This window comes from Aptenodytes forsteri, unplaced genomic scaffold (assembly GCF_000699145.1).
Source record: "Aptenodytes forsteri isolate BGI_AS27 unplaced genomic scaffold, ASM69914v1 Scaffold10, whole genome shotgun sequence".
Lineage (NCBI taxonomy): Eukaryota > Metazoa > Chordata > Aves > Sphenisciformes > Spheniscidae > Aptenodytes > Aptenodytes forsteri.
The window spans coordinates 2,724,010-2,739,787 of NW_008794117.1; the positions used below are offsets into that span (position 1 = coordinate 2,724,010).

At 38.1% G+C, this 15,778-nt stretch overlaps 1 protein-coding gene across 4 annotated transcripts in view; it reads left to right on the forward strand.

The window, feature by feature from the left end:
• RGS7 (regulator of G-protein signaling 7) overlaps positions 1 to 15,778 on the forward strand; it is a 274,534-nt gene that overhangs the window by 182,015 nt on the left and 76,741 nt on the right. For 3 of the 4 annotated variants that reach the window (XM_009276206.1, XM_009276213.2, XM_009276221.2), the window contains one exon: positions 11,185 to 11,236. The exons of the other annotated variant lie outside the window; for it this stretch is intronic. In XM_009276206.1, the coding sequence (XP_009274481.1) occupies positions 11,185 to 11,236 (52 nt within the window). The remainder of the gene's footprint in view (positions 1 to 11,184; positions 11,237 to 15,778) is intronic. 4 annotated transcript variants of the gene reach the window in all.

The window sequence follows — 15,778 nt, forward strand, 5'->3', positions numbered from 1 at the left end:
GTGGCCAGTTTGGGTCAGCTGTCCTGGCTGTGCCCCCTCCCAGCTCCTTGTGCACCTCCAGCCTTCTCGGTCAGTAGAGCATGGGAGGAAGCTGACTCCTTGACTGGTGTAAGCATTCCCTAGCAACAACTAAAACATCAGTGTGTTATCAACTTTGTTTTCCTCCTAAATCCAAAACACAGCACTGTACCAGCTACTAGAAGGAAATTAACTCTATCCCTGCTGAAACCAGGACACAGTCCCATTGCATATAACAAACATGCAGATGCTTCAGAACAAGCTGGAAGGGTGTATATGTATGTATATTTATACCTATACCTACACGTATATTATTCAGATATGTACATAGTTGTATTTTATTATATTAGATTTCAAACTAAGGGCTTGGGGAGCAGGAGTGTTGCTTTTCTAATAATGAATAGCAGGCTAGAAGTTTGCAGAGCATTGCATATAACAAACATGCAGATGCTTCAGAACAAGCTGGAAGGGTGTATATGTATGTATATTTATACCTATACCTACACGTATATTATTCAGATATGTACATAGTTGTATTTTATTATATTAGATTTCAAACTAAGGGCTTGGGGAGCAGGAGTGTTGCTTTTCTAATAATGAATAGCAGGCTAGAAGTTTGCAGAGCAATACCACCTATGACTTGAAAGAAATATGATTGCACAGTATCTGATTATGTATTCTAGAGAAGGAGTTAACTTTGCTTGCCATGTGCCACCTTTGACAATGGTGGTTGTGTTCTGTATTGCTCTTCCTATTAGGTGGTCTTCCTGGTAGGTATCACTGACAGCTGCTCCAAGATCTTCTCTAGATATTTGTTGCTTTGAAATTATATGATGCTTATCACTATGAAATTGATGATATGAATACCATAATTTGTTAATCCTGCTCTGTTAGTTCCAACTGTGTTAAATACTTACAGAAAAATAATATCTGGTAAAACAAAATCTATTTTCTTCAAGATACTTAAGTCTAAGTTTTGTCTTAAACATTGTTTAAATAAGAAGCCATAGAGAATAAAATAAAGCTGAGATTGTGGTCTTTAAAATGTAGAAGAAAACTGTGATACATTGGAGACCAATCATAGTCTCAAACATTGTATTAGATTAATTGCTGTACAATACTTCCATCAATATTTTAGCTTGAGTTCTATAGACCCACATAAGAGAAGAGAAAGGTTCATATTATTTGGTCTAAAACAAAATCTTGGAGTGAATATAATTAAATATGTACAGCACAGTCTGGCAAAAAAGAGAATGATAATTGCGTACATGCATACAATATTATTGTATTTTCATATGTAGATCCTGTGGGTCATACAGTGCAAAAAAACTGTCCTTCAGCAGGACAGTAAGTTACATGTGTATATGGGTAATACAAAGAGCAGTCACTCCAAGCCTCCTCCCCCAGATCCACAGTTACCTTTGATCCTGGAGAGAGGATTTGAAGGAAAAGGTTTCCTTCTCATGGTGCTTCATCCTCCTCAGTGTTCAGTATAAAGAAGAGAGGGATGGCACATAGGTGAAGGGGCTTACTGCTGAGGGAAAGGCACTGATGTGGTTATGAGGCAAGTGAAAAGTGGAAAGAAATCATGGAGTGGTTGAGGCTCTAGTTCTTGGCTTGTCTCTGCAGAAGCAGTGGCCAGAAGGACAAAATATGCGAGGACTTAATTTTGCAGAGAATAGGACTTATTTGTAGGAATGCTGGTCATTGAATTCTGCACAGCTGCTGGCCTGCTTCTGTCTCAAACATGGGAAATGAGCACCTCTGCTAGCATGATAATTCGACTGAAGGAAAGTATAGATTAGAATTAGCTGCACTGTGAACAGCTCAGAGTACTGCAACTACCCTGCCATGGGCTTTCCTCAGAGAGGTCTACAGCCTACATATTTGGACATGAAGCTTCAGTGAGGGTTAGATTGTAAAATGATATCAGTTGATTTATATAAGTTAAGGATTTGGCACCTATTTGACATACGCATATGAAATAAGATAATTTCCTCAAGTGTTGCTCCGTATATATCTGCAGTATTTTGGTTGTTTGCTGCTCTGTGGTACCTTTTGCATTGCTATTCCTATGCTAACAATGTTAAAACAATGCAATTTTAGCTGTTAATGTATAGCATGAGAAAAAATTCATAGTGGTGCCATACTGTTAACTGGAGTTGTAACAGCAAAAGTTATGTCATTACAATTCCACATTCCCCACCAAAATAAGGCTAATATAAAATCTGTTACTGAAGCTGTTAAATTGGAAGATGAAGACAACATACTCAATGGGGAGGAAAGTTTGACTGCAAATGTGTGAATTTTGCACTAGAATAGTTGTTCAGGTGCTTTGGAAATAGGACCCCCTGAGTATTGGACAGGATTCACAAATTTCTAGATATTTTAATAGAAAGAGTAAACCATGCACCTGCTAGCACTGAAAAGTTCAGAAGCCATCCCTGCAGAGAAATCTCTGTCTGCAATACAAAGACCTGACCTACAAAAAACAGGCTAGCTACAATAATCTCCATGCACTTCATTTTTTGTTTTCCAAAGGGTGACGCATTCCCTCCTGACAGTAAAATTACTTCCAGTTTGTTTTAAACAACCTTCTTTTGTATCGAAATAGCTAAAAGCAGTGGAGATTGTGCTTCATTTGTGCGAATGCCCTTTTACAGGCAAAATTATACTTTTTCAGTTATTACTCTTGCCATCAGGAGGGCTGTAAGATAGTTATATAGTTATATCTGCTTTTTTAAATAATGTAGCCTTAGAAATAAAAAAAATAATTCCAGATCATTCTTTGACCTACTCAGGTGTAATTAGGTTAGTTTCTGTGATAACAATTTAATTCAAAGGGGATGGATCTAAATATTAATTGCCTTACTCAGAGAGGAAATTTCTTATTAGTGTCAACAAGGCAAAGCAGAAAATTCAGGGATAGTGACACTTTCTGAACCGTCCTGAACAGCTGCATTGCCTTTTCCTGGTAAGTTAAGCCTGGGACCAAAGAAGGAGCTGAATACCTGCTAACCACCCTCCTCTACCTGAGAGCAAATAGGTATGAGGGGCCCAAATAAGAAAAGCAAGGTGCACCTTAGAAAGCAGATCTTCCTGGGGCCAGGGATTACTCACTGAGACCTTTCACCCATGTCCACATGTGGTCCGTCCTGATGAGGAATGCCTGACTCCCCTCTCAGCTGGTGAACTTCTATAATAGTCTCCCAGGGAAAGATATGTTGATTTCTTCTACAAGTTGCACATGCATACCAAGTGTCTCAATGTTCATAGTGAACAATAATGTTTTCTAATATCTTTGGTCTTTAAACAAACTCCTAGGATACTTGAGGCTAGTGATAATCACACTCCCATTTTTTGATGAGATTAATTCGTGATTTAACATAAATTAATTTTCAGAGATGACGTTTAGGTTCTGCTGTTGTTTTGTAACTTTTAAGATGGAAGGCATAAATAGCTGAGTGTGAAAATGGGAACAGTTTCTTGTGAAAGCATGAGTCTGGTGAAGATAGCAGCAAAACTCATGGATTTTGGCAAGGTGAAGATTTCACCTGTGATGTCTCCTCCTGTTCTACCACTGGGAACACTTTCTTGACAAACACATTTAATCTCTCTGGCCTTGTTTTCCCATGCCTAAACTGGGGATAAAAATACATAGCAATCACTGTAAGGATCTTGGAATATCTTTGCTGCAAAACAGTGTAGAATATGAAGTGTTGCGGATCCTTGTGTCTCAGGTGGAATTACATTGCTTCCCGCATCTCTTTGAGTCAGCCCTGCTCAGCTAGCTACCTCTGGGCTCGGTCCTGGGCCAGCCTCTGGCCATTCTGAATACTGAGGCTGTGGCTGAACATCACAGCTCTCCAGACACTCTCCACAGCCTCGCTGGATCATGTACCGTGTCTTGAGGGAAGGATTTTATTGGAAGCCAGATTTTAGAAATAAAAAAGAAGCAGGTTATCTTATCCAGCATTTGGCAAATTTTCTTTGGCAATTGCAGGTGCAAGGACTAATTCATTGTCTCTTCAGCTCAGGCTCAGCATATACAGGTTCTGTTTAGGTTTCGAAGAGGGAAAAATAATTTCAAATCCATGTGTCTTTCTGACTGTCCTATCAGTGCCCTTTTTTCTTTTTTTAACTCCCTACTCAGACACACTTTCCCTGCCACCGCTTTCCATGCTCATCCTCTTTCCAGGTTAGAGAAGAGGAGTCACAGAGCCAAAATCTTTATTCCAACTTCCTCAACCTCTTTTTTAATAATTCTGAGCTAACTGTGGAGCACTACTTGCTGGCATCCTTCCTCTATGGGCTTGACAGTGCTAGACCAGTGATCTTACCCTTTTCCTTTACCAGGAGATCATTTGAGTCAACTGCAGTGAATGTAAAACTGAATGCCCATGAATTCTGCCATCCGTCATGCAGGCATTTGAGATTGTGTATAACTGTTTTTTAGCAAAGACTTGATTTCTGCTGTTTATAAAGACAGTGGTGCCTGTGAGAAGAATAGCAGTAATATGCAAAGGAAGGTTTATGAGTGATTTGAATATTCCTCCCCCATCCCAGTAATTAGATTTTAAAAGATTTCATGGAGTGGAGCAGCTTCAGAAACAACAATTCTTTTCTTATTACTATCAACAAGGGGTAGCTGAAAGATGCTTAATGATTTCCCTCCTCAGTAATACAGTTTAATGCATAGAAATTAATCATGTTTTATAAAAGCTGATGGGCAACACTGATTTTTACAAGTGGTTGTTTCATTAGCTCAGATATTATTATTGATTAATTTTATGGTAGGGCTAAAGCAGATCTATTTGTTTTATCACAGGATTGCTCACAATGCATAGCGGCCACTGCTGCCAATTTGTTTAGTGCGGAATATGTGCTATATTGCAGAATTTTGTTTCATATGACTTTATTAACAGGAGGATTATGGATTTCTGTGGTTAACTTTACCTAATGATATTAGTCTGTAATGCAAGAGAACCAGCATGCGTTTGTGTGTGCAAACCCAGTTTTCCGTTATTGGCGTGAAGATCGTTGTAACAGCCTGTTTTGTTCTGAATGCTTAAATGGCTCTACGATCGCATGTGCAGTGCTAGGTAAGCCTTATTTGTCTAGCTGCTGACTTGTGCTGGCTGCTTATTCAAGTTACAGATACAATTAAACAAAGTGCCTTAAAAGTGTACTGATAAAAACTGGCAGCATTATTTCTGCCTGGGCTGATAAACAGTACTTGACTTTCCCCAAACCGTACTACCACCCACCTTCCTTCCGCCTAAATGGGATGTCACGGCAAAATGACAAATGTTCCCTGTCTAATACTTGTTCACGCAAACTACTTCACATTCCCTTCTGAGGAAAAGTAAAATTCTTAAGTATGATAATTCCTTCAGGTTTTCTACATCTCACAAAAACCCCTTGATATTTCATAATCTTCTCTTTGAAAATGGTAGTGTTGAGCTACAACATGTTATACCACGTCCATAACACTCCTGGGGAAAATCTTCACTTATGTAGGGTTTCTAGATCATAAAACAAAGCACATAGATTGTATAATGTTTGTGCTATAGGAATATGTGATATTGCAAGGGATGTTATAATTCTTGTGCAGTGTACTCGGGATATGTGAGTTGTAACAAATAGTTAAACCAAGCTTTGTTTGCATAGTCCAGGTATAGGGAAGGTCATTTACATGGGCAGAGCCCCTTGCATTGCTGGGGGGGGGTTCTAATAGATCAGATGAGAGCAGGCAGCTTTCTCCTTTGCACACACCTCCTATTCTGATTCCTGACCTCATTCCGTGAGACCAGGGATCTTCTTATTTGCCTTGAACAAGGCAAATCTTCTTCCCCCCCGTCTTCATGGATAACCTCTCTAGCAAATTCTTCTAAGGGATTATTAAATATCTGGACTGTGAAATTGTGTGGAGACTTTTGAAACAGAAGTGGAAAGATGTAAACTCAGCACATACATTATAGTCACGTGTTACGTAATTAAACTATTTGAGGTCTGTAACATCTAAGGGACAAAGTAAACCTCAGACTCCATTTGTAGGAAAATCAGGTTTTTGGAGTCAAAGGTTCCAGGGATTTCTGTCTGAGACCTTGTGCAAGCTCGACGTTAACTTGCCTGATTGCGGAGGTTGGGACAACAAATCTCTGCGCAGGTAGAAGCCCGTGAGGCGCTGGGGCTGAGGAGGACTGCAGCCAGGGGCGGTGGGGATGCACTCAGAGCATGCCCCTGAAGAACAGAGACAGGCAAGGGGCCGTCCAGTGCACTCGAGGGCCAGCCTGAATGGGGGGGCCTTGATACACATTTCCCCAAAATCTTAATGTATCATTCTAATAACAGAATTGTACTATCGTGGGAGCCTTGTGATGAGGTTTCTCCCTGGGACTTTTCTCAGCCAGGAGTGATGTTGCTTGAGATTTACTTCTATTGCTACAGTTTACCAAGGGGTATTCCAGTTTATCCACTGTGCATGACACATGGCGAGGTAGATTAAGACCAGAACTTTATGACCGTTAATACCAAACAATTAGCCAAGAAAATGTGGAATACACCTTTGGGAAAACATCAGTCATTTTAACTACACACAAGTTTATTGTTGATGGATTTTTTTCCATACAATCATAGCATTGTAAAAATTCTTTAATCAGAAACTGATTTTTTTTATCATGTTTCATTTTCAGTGTCTAGGTTTTTTTAAAGATTTTTCTTGATTTTTTTGGACTTTCTTTCTGTTTAAGTGTTAATCCTGTCCCTTACCACTGTTTTTTGTGCCTGGTTTTAGGAGAATTTTCCTCATCTCTGCACCCACCAATGCCATTTCCTGCTTTGAAAGTGAATAATAGTTATCTACTCTTTGAATAAAACTTTATCAGCAGCTGTAGCTGCTTTTGAGCACATATCTTAATGTGATACCATAATTCTTTACTTGCTGGTAAGAAAGTAATGTAGGACTTTGCCTTGGCCAAAATACATAGCATTTACTGTTTATTTCTCATCTAGTAGGGGCTTTACACTGTCAGTGACCTAATATGTTTTTGAAAAATCCAAATTTTAGTAACCTTTAGCTTTTAAGGATTCAGAAATGGATAGTGTCTTACAATTCTTCAATCTAGACACTAGATGTAGAAAGATTAGAATACAGAAAATTTCAGCTTTTCCCCTTTTCTGAAAAAGGTAAATCTTCCCCTTGCTGTAGTCTTCTGAGGCTCCCCTGCCTTATGTGATTATTTTATTTTTTTTAAATAACTGCCCATGTTTCAAAGGTTACTTGAATGAATATTTTTTCCGTGTATAACTTGCCCTTCAGGTGACTTGCACCCCTTTAAACATCATGCAGATAATCCAATACTTTTGAAAACTCTTGCCAGTTAGATACTAAATAGTATAGAGAGTTAGAGATAGAGGAGATAGAGAAGTACCAGAGCAAAAATTTTGTCATAATATTTGCACATGCATATAACTCACAGTGCTGAGGAACCAGGAGTCGTTCTTTAGTTTGGCGAGGCTTTTTTGTTTTCTACAAATAAACACAGTTTACCCACATGAAAACGCAGTAATTCCTTAAGCGTTCTGTGCTGAATTTCATCAGGCCTCTAACCTGAACTGTCTGACCTCATACAAATATTTCTCTTCCTGTTTTTTTCCTGCACTTCGCCCTGTAGTCTTATCTTCATGTCAAAATTAATTCTGGGCATGTTCTCAGAGCTGATTGCAGGCAGACTTGAACTTTGCTCCCACTGGGAGCCAGCTGGCTGGAGGCCAGCTCCGGCCACGTTGCAGTGCTTGAGCTGATGAGCTGTACTTCTCAGCAGGTCCCAGTAAATGCATCCAAGCGCCACGCAGGCAGGGTCACAGCTTGCAGTTCAGAGGCAGCGTGTGCCTGCCCAGTTCAGAGCATCCGCACACCTGCATGTCATTCCCTGGGCAGAAAGACCTTTGTCTGACCACAGTCTCCTTCCTTCTGGAGACTCAAACAAGGAAGGCATTTAATAATCTTCTGTACTTGTCTGTACTAACTGTTATTTGAACCCCTTTCTCATAACGTAATGTTTGCCTTTTGCTGGGGTTTCTTTTTGGCTTATCTTATAACACATTATTGAAACCTTTTATTATGGCTTATCACGTGCTTTGCTAATTAAAACTCGTGTTCTGTTTTAACTTTTCTGCTTTTATCTCCAGAGGCATGGAGGCGCAGGGAGGCTTAGACTCATCCTTAGTAGCATATGCATTAGTATGTGCTTTTTCCATGATCTCTTTTTCATGTTTCGTTGATTGGAGGTTGCCGGTGTGGTTACACTGGTCTGCCACTACACTTTCTCTCTAAAGGTACGTGGACGTTTAGTACGTCCCTTCCATCTCTTTGACCCTCGGTTTACTTTCCGGAGAGACCTCCTCTGCCTGTTCTCTGAGCCTGCTGGCCCTCATACTGCTGTGCTCGTCTTTGCAAAATACCAGCCTCATCCTGCAGTCACTTTCACTCCAAGTACTACACACCTGCAAAGTCTTGGTCAGGTATTCTCTAATGGAACAAAATCTATTTTATCTGTTCCCTCGAAAGTTTTGCTCAGCTTCGGAAAGGAAAAAGTGCCCTCGGTGTATTTTCACACTTCTCGGCATTGGTCTGAACTGAGTCCCTCTGTCAGAAGCAGGTCCTGCCATTGGGATGCACTTTTTTGTCCTTCAGAAAAGCCTTGGCCACCTCTGCCTCCTAGTGAGCTAAAGTGACATTTCACAACATTGAAGATCCTGCCCCCTTTCCCGTATTCTGTTTAGCGCCCACACTCCCTCCACCACCAATGTGCAAGTCCCAATAAAAAGTCAATGTGTTATTTTAACTAAATGCTGAAAACAGTAATATTAGATTTATCCTTGATTGATACAATCTCTCTGAGAGCCTCTCAGAACTATTTCTTGCAGTATTCTTGCTGGCTGGGGGTAGCTTTTCATTTACGTATGAAACAACAAAGTCCTCCTCTTACGTCATAAACATATAATTGTGAATATATAGTATTTCCTCATAGCCTGATGTGAAATGAATGACAAAAGCAATTTTGGGATTTGCTCAAAATCAGAAGAGAGAATTTATTTTTTAATCTCAGCTGGGATGGGAGTATATGTAATTTGTCAAGAGAAATCCTAAGTACGTATGAGAAGTTTTAATATGGAATTTGCAGCAAGTATACCCACAATTGGAAGAATCTCTGCCTCTTTACTTCTGAAAGGGCTCTTCCCCTGCACCTTTCTCCAGCCATCCTCCACCATAACTGCTGTTCCTCCCTGAATAAAATCTGAGCCCCAGCCAGTTTCAGCTCGGGAGCTGCCTGAGCAGATATGGTTTCTGTGTATTTAGTAACCCCACTGCATCCTTTTTCCAGAAGCTCAGCTTGAACCTGTAAACAGAGGTTAAAGTTACTGTTAGCAGGAAAATGATGTAGTTGTGCTTTTCTTCTTGGGCCTCTCCCGAGATATGCTTCATGCCTCCAAGGATGGACTGTTCTCCCTCCCTGACTTTGAAAACTGTATATTTAAATGATGGTGACTTTATGCTTTATATGATTGACATTGTTAAATTACTTTTATAGCTTCTTGCTTCTCCGGGATTCGCTGAGTGCTGCCATTCATTGTTTAGGGGTTCCTCTTATTCTTTCCATTTGTGCTTGTACTGGTCACTGATTTCAGTGGCACTGCGAAGGAATAGTTGATAGGAGAATGACTTATTGCTGCTCCATTACAGAGCACAAAACAGCTTACAAGAAACACATCTCAGCCTTCAAAGTTAGCTTGTGATAGTTTCTTTTTTACCCTTTAATTCATTGCTGTTGCCTGATTAATAGCAAGTTCTAAATCGTTCCTATTAAAGTTGATGCGTCATTGTTACAATGGAGAGAGATTTTTCACAATATATATCTAACCTGACAGCAGGTGTGAATGTGTCACCTTTCAGCCCTGTTGGTTTCCAGATTAACATTAAAACAGTTTTGAGGGAAGTGGGCAGCAAGAGAGTTTCCATTTTTGCAGCTGGGAGATCTTTGAGAAAAACCAATAAGAAACAGAAAGTAAGGCAGAAGTTTTTCGTAAGGAAGCACCTGTGTTTTGAAATACCACTCAGACCAGTCCACGTATTTAATGAGATTAATTCAACTGCTCAAATAATATATAATTCTCTGTATGTGTGTGTATGTATATACATATATGAATGCGTTGCGTATAAAATACTGTAATCCTCTACATTTTAACAAAAAGTTACCATTTTAAAAATTAAGTTATTTGTATGAAAAATGCCTATATGGTCTTATATTCTTCATTTGGTAGAAGTGAATTATTTTAACAATACATTTAGCACAGTTTTAATAAGCATAGTATTGAACTAGTTATTGATACTTTTATTGGCTTTCCATTAAAAAAATCACATTTTAAATCACAATTTCTAAACAATTAGAAAAAAAATAGACTTCAACAAATGAAAAGAACTTTGATAACTTTGTGAAAACAGGTTGTGTTTATTGGCATTTTTATTATTTTAACAATACATTTAGCACAGTTTTAATAAGCATAGTATTGAACTAGTTATTGATACTTTTATTGGCTTTCCATTAAAAAAATCACATTTTAAATCACAATTTCTAAACAATTAGAAAAAAAATAGACTTCAACAAATGAAAAGAACTTTGATAACTTTGTGAAAACAGGTTGTGTTTAGTGGCATTTTTAAACAAATAACTTCTAGGAAAGAGTATTATATATTAATATATACTAAGGAAAACTTTCCAAAATCAAGAACTGAATGTACCCCAAAGTATTTTCTGTCTTTTTACCTTCTAAAACTGATTTTTCAAGACATGTGAGGGGTATGTTGCTAGGCAAGATGAAAAAGACAACCTCACTACCTAACCTTGTGGTTTTTGTTCCCTTAACTTTAAGAATAAAAAGAACACTTTGTTCTTCTTTTTCAATGCAATTCTGACACTAATGCAATAAACAAGCGTACGAAAGTAATTTTCTGTTTTGATGTCTATTTCAAAATTGTCAAGTTAACAATATAATAGATCTACCAAAAATGTAAATTGACTCTGGAAACCAGTATCAATCCAAGGACTGTATAATGCTTGCATTGTCTAACTTGAGTTCCCTACTTTTTTGTTTTGTCTATAGACACCCTATTTTTGGCCATCAAATTGTTGGGAGCCGGAAAACACAGACTATGGTCAGTGTAGAAATCTTTCCTATTTCTTTCGGGAATTATGTACTATATGAATGAACACATCATTGCAGTCTGTCTTATTTAATCATCCCACTGTTAAAAACATAATTATATGTCATGTAATTCCTGTGCAAGAATTGCTGATATTGAAATGAATGTGTTGTCACCTTTTTCAAAGTTTATTAAAAGTTTATTAAAGTCAGATTTGGAGTTGATCTGAGGAAAAAAAAAAAAAGCCTCAAAACTCATCAAAACCTACCTTGCCATTTACATCTTCTGTGCGCTCCAGGAAGTGTAATTATTTACAGTGACAAAGTCTCAGTGAAGCAGAGGACATTTTATTGGTGGTTGTGCAATAGTTATTCTCAGATTCAGACCCAAAGATGTGCCTAGTTTAGATCTTTTATTTCTGATATACACCGTGTGGTAAATTATTTATTATGGAAACTAATATGGTTCTAATATGAACTATATTAGAAAATACCTTGTTTATTTGCCTGTTTCTTGGGTTTTTCTTCATAAATTACACATTGTAATTGCCGATATGTGCTTAGACAGGAAAATCTGAAGGTAATAGGTAGTAAAGTATTACAAAAAAACTCATAAAAAATTATAACCAAAATTAGGTGCCTCTGTACACCAAATAGTGACCTAATTTTTAAAGAAAAATGGATTATCTATGTGCACTCTCCTGTTCATTCTAATCCAGACTGTAAGTACTCAGCTCATCTGAAGACCAGGTCACTTATATAGGTAACTAAGCATGTACGTGATAGCTTACCTTTTCAAAAACTTAAACTTTGAAAGTCTCTATTTACAGCTTTTCAGAAATTTAGATGCATGTTCACTTGTAATACGAATTCAGTCTCAGCCCTTGGGAGCTGAAGACCCCAGGGATGAATGGTTCCAATAGACGCTTCCTTCCTTTCCATAGCGGGCACAGTTTAATTTCAAATACCTTGCTAAATAAAACAATTTCAATCTGAGACTCTCAGGAGAGCTGAGTGCCTTTAAGGTAGAGTTTGAAAACGGTGACAGTTTCCTCATCCTATAGAAGGAGGAAAATGTTCATCTTTCTTTAAAATACTGAGATTTGAAGATGTCCAGCAAATAGTTATTGAAAGCTACAAAGGAGGAGTAATTCATACCACACCTGAGTGATTAGCCACTCCATATGAGGAAATTAGCCGCTGAAGGAGAAATGCTTGATTTACCACTTACTACAATGTTTTTTCCTTTCCTTGAAAGTGTTATTTGCTTTTCTCAGAGGGGCATTTCAGTATAGTCTCCTAATACGTTAAAGATCAGAAAGTAATTTACTATGGTTTTGAGAGACATTGAGTTGTTCAGCTGTAATGTGTATTACAATACCAGGGGGATTTTAATACACAAATATATGCTTAACAGGTCTGAACTTGAGATCAGGCTGAGAAAGTTTCTATTAATATCCTTTAATCTAAATTAGGAGACATTAATTTTCTAGTCACAGCTGATCACTGGATTGGGCAATGAATTACATACCTTAGTCAGTAAATAGAAATCTTATGTAATCTGTCCTGGTTTTGCATGCCAGAAATACAGAATTAAACTTGGGATCAGTTTCTTCATCATGTGGGGAGGTGCCTTTGTTGAACAGTAAACGTACTCATTTGAGAGCCTTTGAGATTTAAATAGAAGACCTGTAAAATATGTTCCCGTTGGTGAATTTAAGCTCTTCTGTTGCAGAGGGCTGAAGGAAGGGAAAGCCCCAACCCTGCCATCTCATTGCTCCTTCTGAGTCATGAGCCAAAGGTGCAAGCCTGTATGAAACCCACCCGCAGCTCCCCCGTGCAACAGGGTCAGAGCATTGCACTTGATCTACCTAAGGTGGCCGTGTGTCGCCAGAATTGGCTAATGCTAGAGCATTCGCAGGAAAATAAATTTTTAAGACAACTTTTCACTGGTGTTCTTATTAGGTTAGCATCTTCCCAGTCCGAGAAACTAGCATTTGCCTTGTGGCCTGAGGATTTTTTTCTGATACTTTTCTATGAATATAAAGAGAGAGCAGATAAGGGGGGAACTGAATACAGCTGCTTGCAAAAAGGATCACATAACTGTTGTAAACAATGGTCATCAGAGGAATACAGAAAAATCGAACAGATCATATTCAAGAATCCAAAATAAATCTAAAGTAGAATTGAAACAATTTGAGGATATTAAAGGATAAATTCCACCTCAAATACACTCCAAAGAGGTTCTGCAGATTTTCACAGTAACTCTGTTACTTTCTAGAAAATATAATAAATGGAATTTATGTTATTACAGATATGCAAATGCATTTCGTACTTGTCATGTATTATGGTGCTGTGCAGTGCTTCCATTTTCATGGACTTGCCCTGAACAAGCTTGAAACTGCATCTCCTAAAACTAATGATCGTGGCAGGCATTAGTAGGCTCTCAAGACCAGCAAGAAGTAGGCTTTCTCTGTAATCTTCCTTTATCAAAGTTATTAACAAAGCAAACCACTTTCTTTGGCATTGACCTAATTTTACAAGTCTTTGAAAACACACTGCAATTTTATTTTAATTTAAAAATTACTCCCAACCATTTACCATTACTCACCCATAGCTGGGCTACTGTCCAGAATGTGGCATACTGCCAGGAAAATAATTAATCTTAAACTAGAAATTAAATGAGATTGAGATACTGCATGTGTTAGTTTATTACCAGAGCTAACTCAGAAACAAATAATCTTTACATCTTTGTATAGTATGTTAATATCGTCTCTAAAATATAATTTCTTGTTCCACGTGAGCTTGTAATATCAAATATTTTCATTAAAAAGGGTTTATCTGAAGAAAATGTGAATGAAGAGACATGAAAACAGAATCTTCCAAAATGTCAAGAAACTGCAGACCCGTTCTCATAAGAAAGCTGTAGTGCAGTGCTATGTCTTGGTGGCAAAAAGAGGGCTTGGATTAATTTATTGTGTCAAAGTGGAATTGCGTAGCCTTTGGTTTTGATCGTAACTATCAAAATATTGACCATCTGATTATTCTGAGGTTACCAAGAAACTGTTGATTTTCACAAAGTGCTGAAAATCTCCCTCCCTTTTTCTTGAAAATCATGCTATAAGAGATCTCAAGAGAGACACCTCAAACTGCAAATAAGTTTTAAAAAGGCAGGTTCTTAGGTTCCATCTGTTGAAGATACCTGTTTTAATGCCGTGTGTCTTGGAGTCCACCGACGTGGGACATGTTGTTCTGTGTAGAATCCCATTGGTTTCAGTGGGATTTTATTTATGAAAAGAAGTATGCATATTAATAATAATAATTAATGATAATAATATTTTTAAGGCCAGTGTAGTTCAAATCACTTTGCATTTCCTGTGAGTTAAGTCATGTTCCTGAATTATGATTTGGTTTTGTGACACATAGAATTGAATTGGATCTCAGTTCAGAAAACTGGCTCTGGAAATGAACGCAGCTAATGGCTGAGCATATGACCTACCTGTAATCATCTTCTCTTTTCTTACAGATGTAATTTTGTAACTGACAGAATTTTTTTCTGGCAGATTAAAAACAGTTCTCGTCATTAAGAATTAATTAAATATGGAGAGTTGTTAAGTCCATTGCATCTCAGAAGGGGGAAATATAGTGCCACATATGAAATTGTTATTCCACATGCATTTGGCCTCAGTTCTCACGGGACCCATCAGGAGGTTTAGTGACTCACAGCTGTTGCAAATTTGAGGAATTCATTTCCTTACTGTTCTCTTTTTGGAATGAGATAAATAAGAAATATGAAAGGTTAGGGAAAAAAATCTATTCACAACAAAATAGCAATTATTTTTGTGTTTGAAAAGCTCAAGCCTAAGCCTAAGCAAACAAATGAACATAGCTGTGACAATGTAAGAGGCTTATAAGAATTTCAGACATAAAAGATATGAAGAAGAATTAGTAACTTTTACTCATTTTCTCTAGTGCACTTCTGTCGATGGTTAGACTCAAAAGTGTCTGTGACATGCAGACCTTTTCTCTACAGTTAACTGCATGTTAGAAAAAGAAGTATGTTCAAAGGAGAGACAGAATAAAATTTTGAAAGTGCTACAGTCACTTACAGTGTTAAGGAGGTTTGGACTAATACTAGAAGACAACAGTCAACTGCATCTATATAGTTGCAAGAGGATGCTGTTTCAGCCTTGTAATTTTATGTGTGTGCATTTCTCCCAAATGAGTTAAAAATGGAGGAGGATTGCAGAAACTTGGTAGGTTATGGAGAATAAATAACTGATAATGCAACATCGAGTTTAAGAGCACATGACCGTGAGATCTGTATATGATCAGGTGGACTCTGCGCTGGGTCAAAAACTGGCTGGACGGCCGGGCCCAGAGAGTTGTGGTGAATGGAGTTCAATCCAGTTGGCGGCCGGTCACGAGCGGTGTTCCCCAGGGCTCAGTACTGGGGCCGGTCTTGTTTAATATCTTTATTGATGATCTGGATGAGGGGATTGAGTGCACCCTCAGTAAGTTTGCAGATGACACCAAGTTGGGCGGGAGTGTTGAT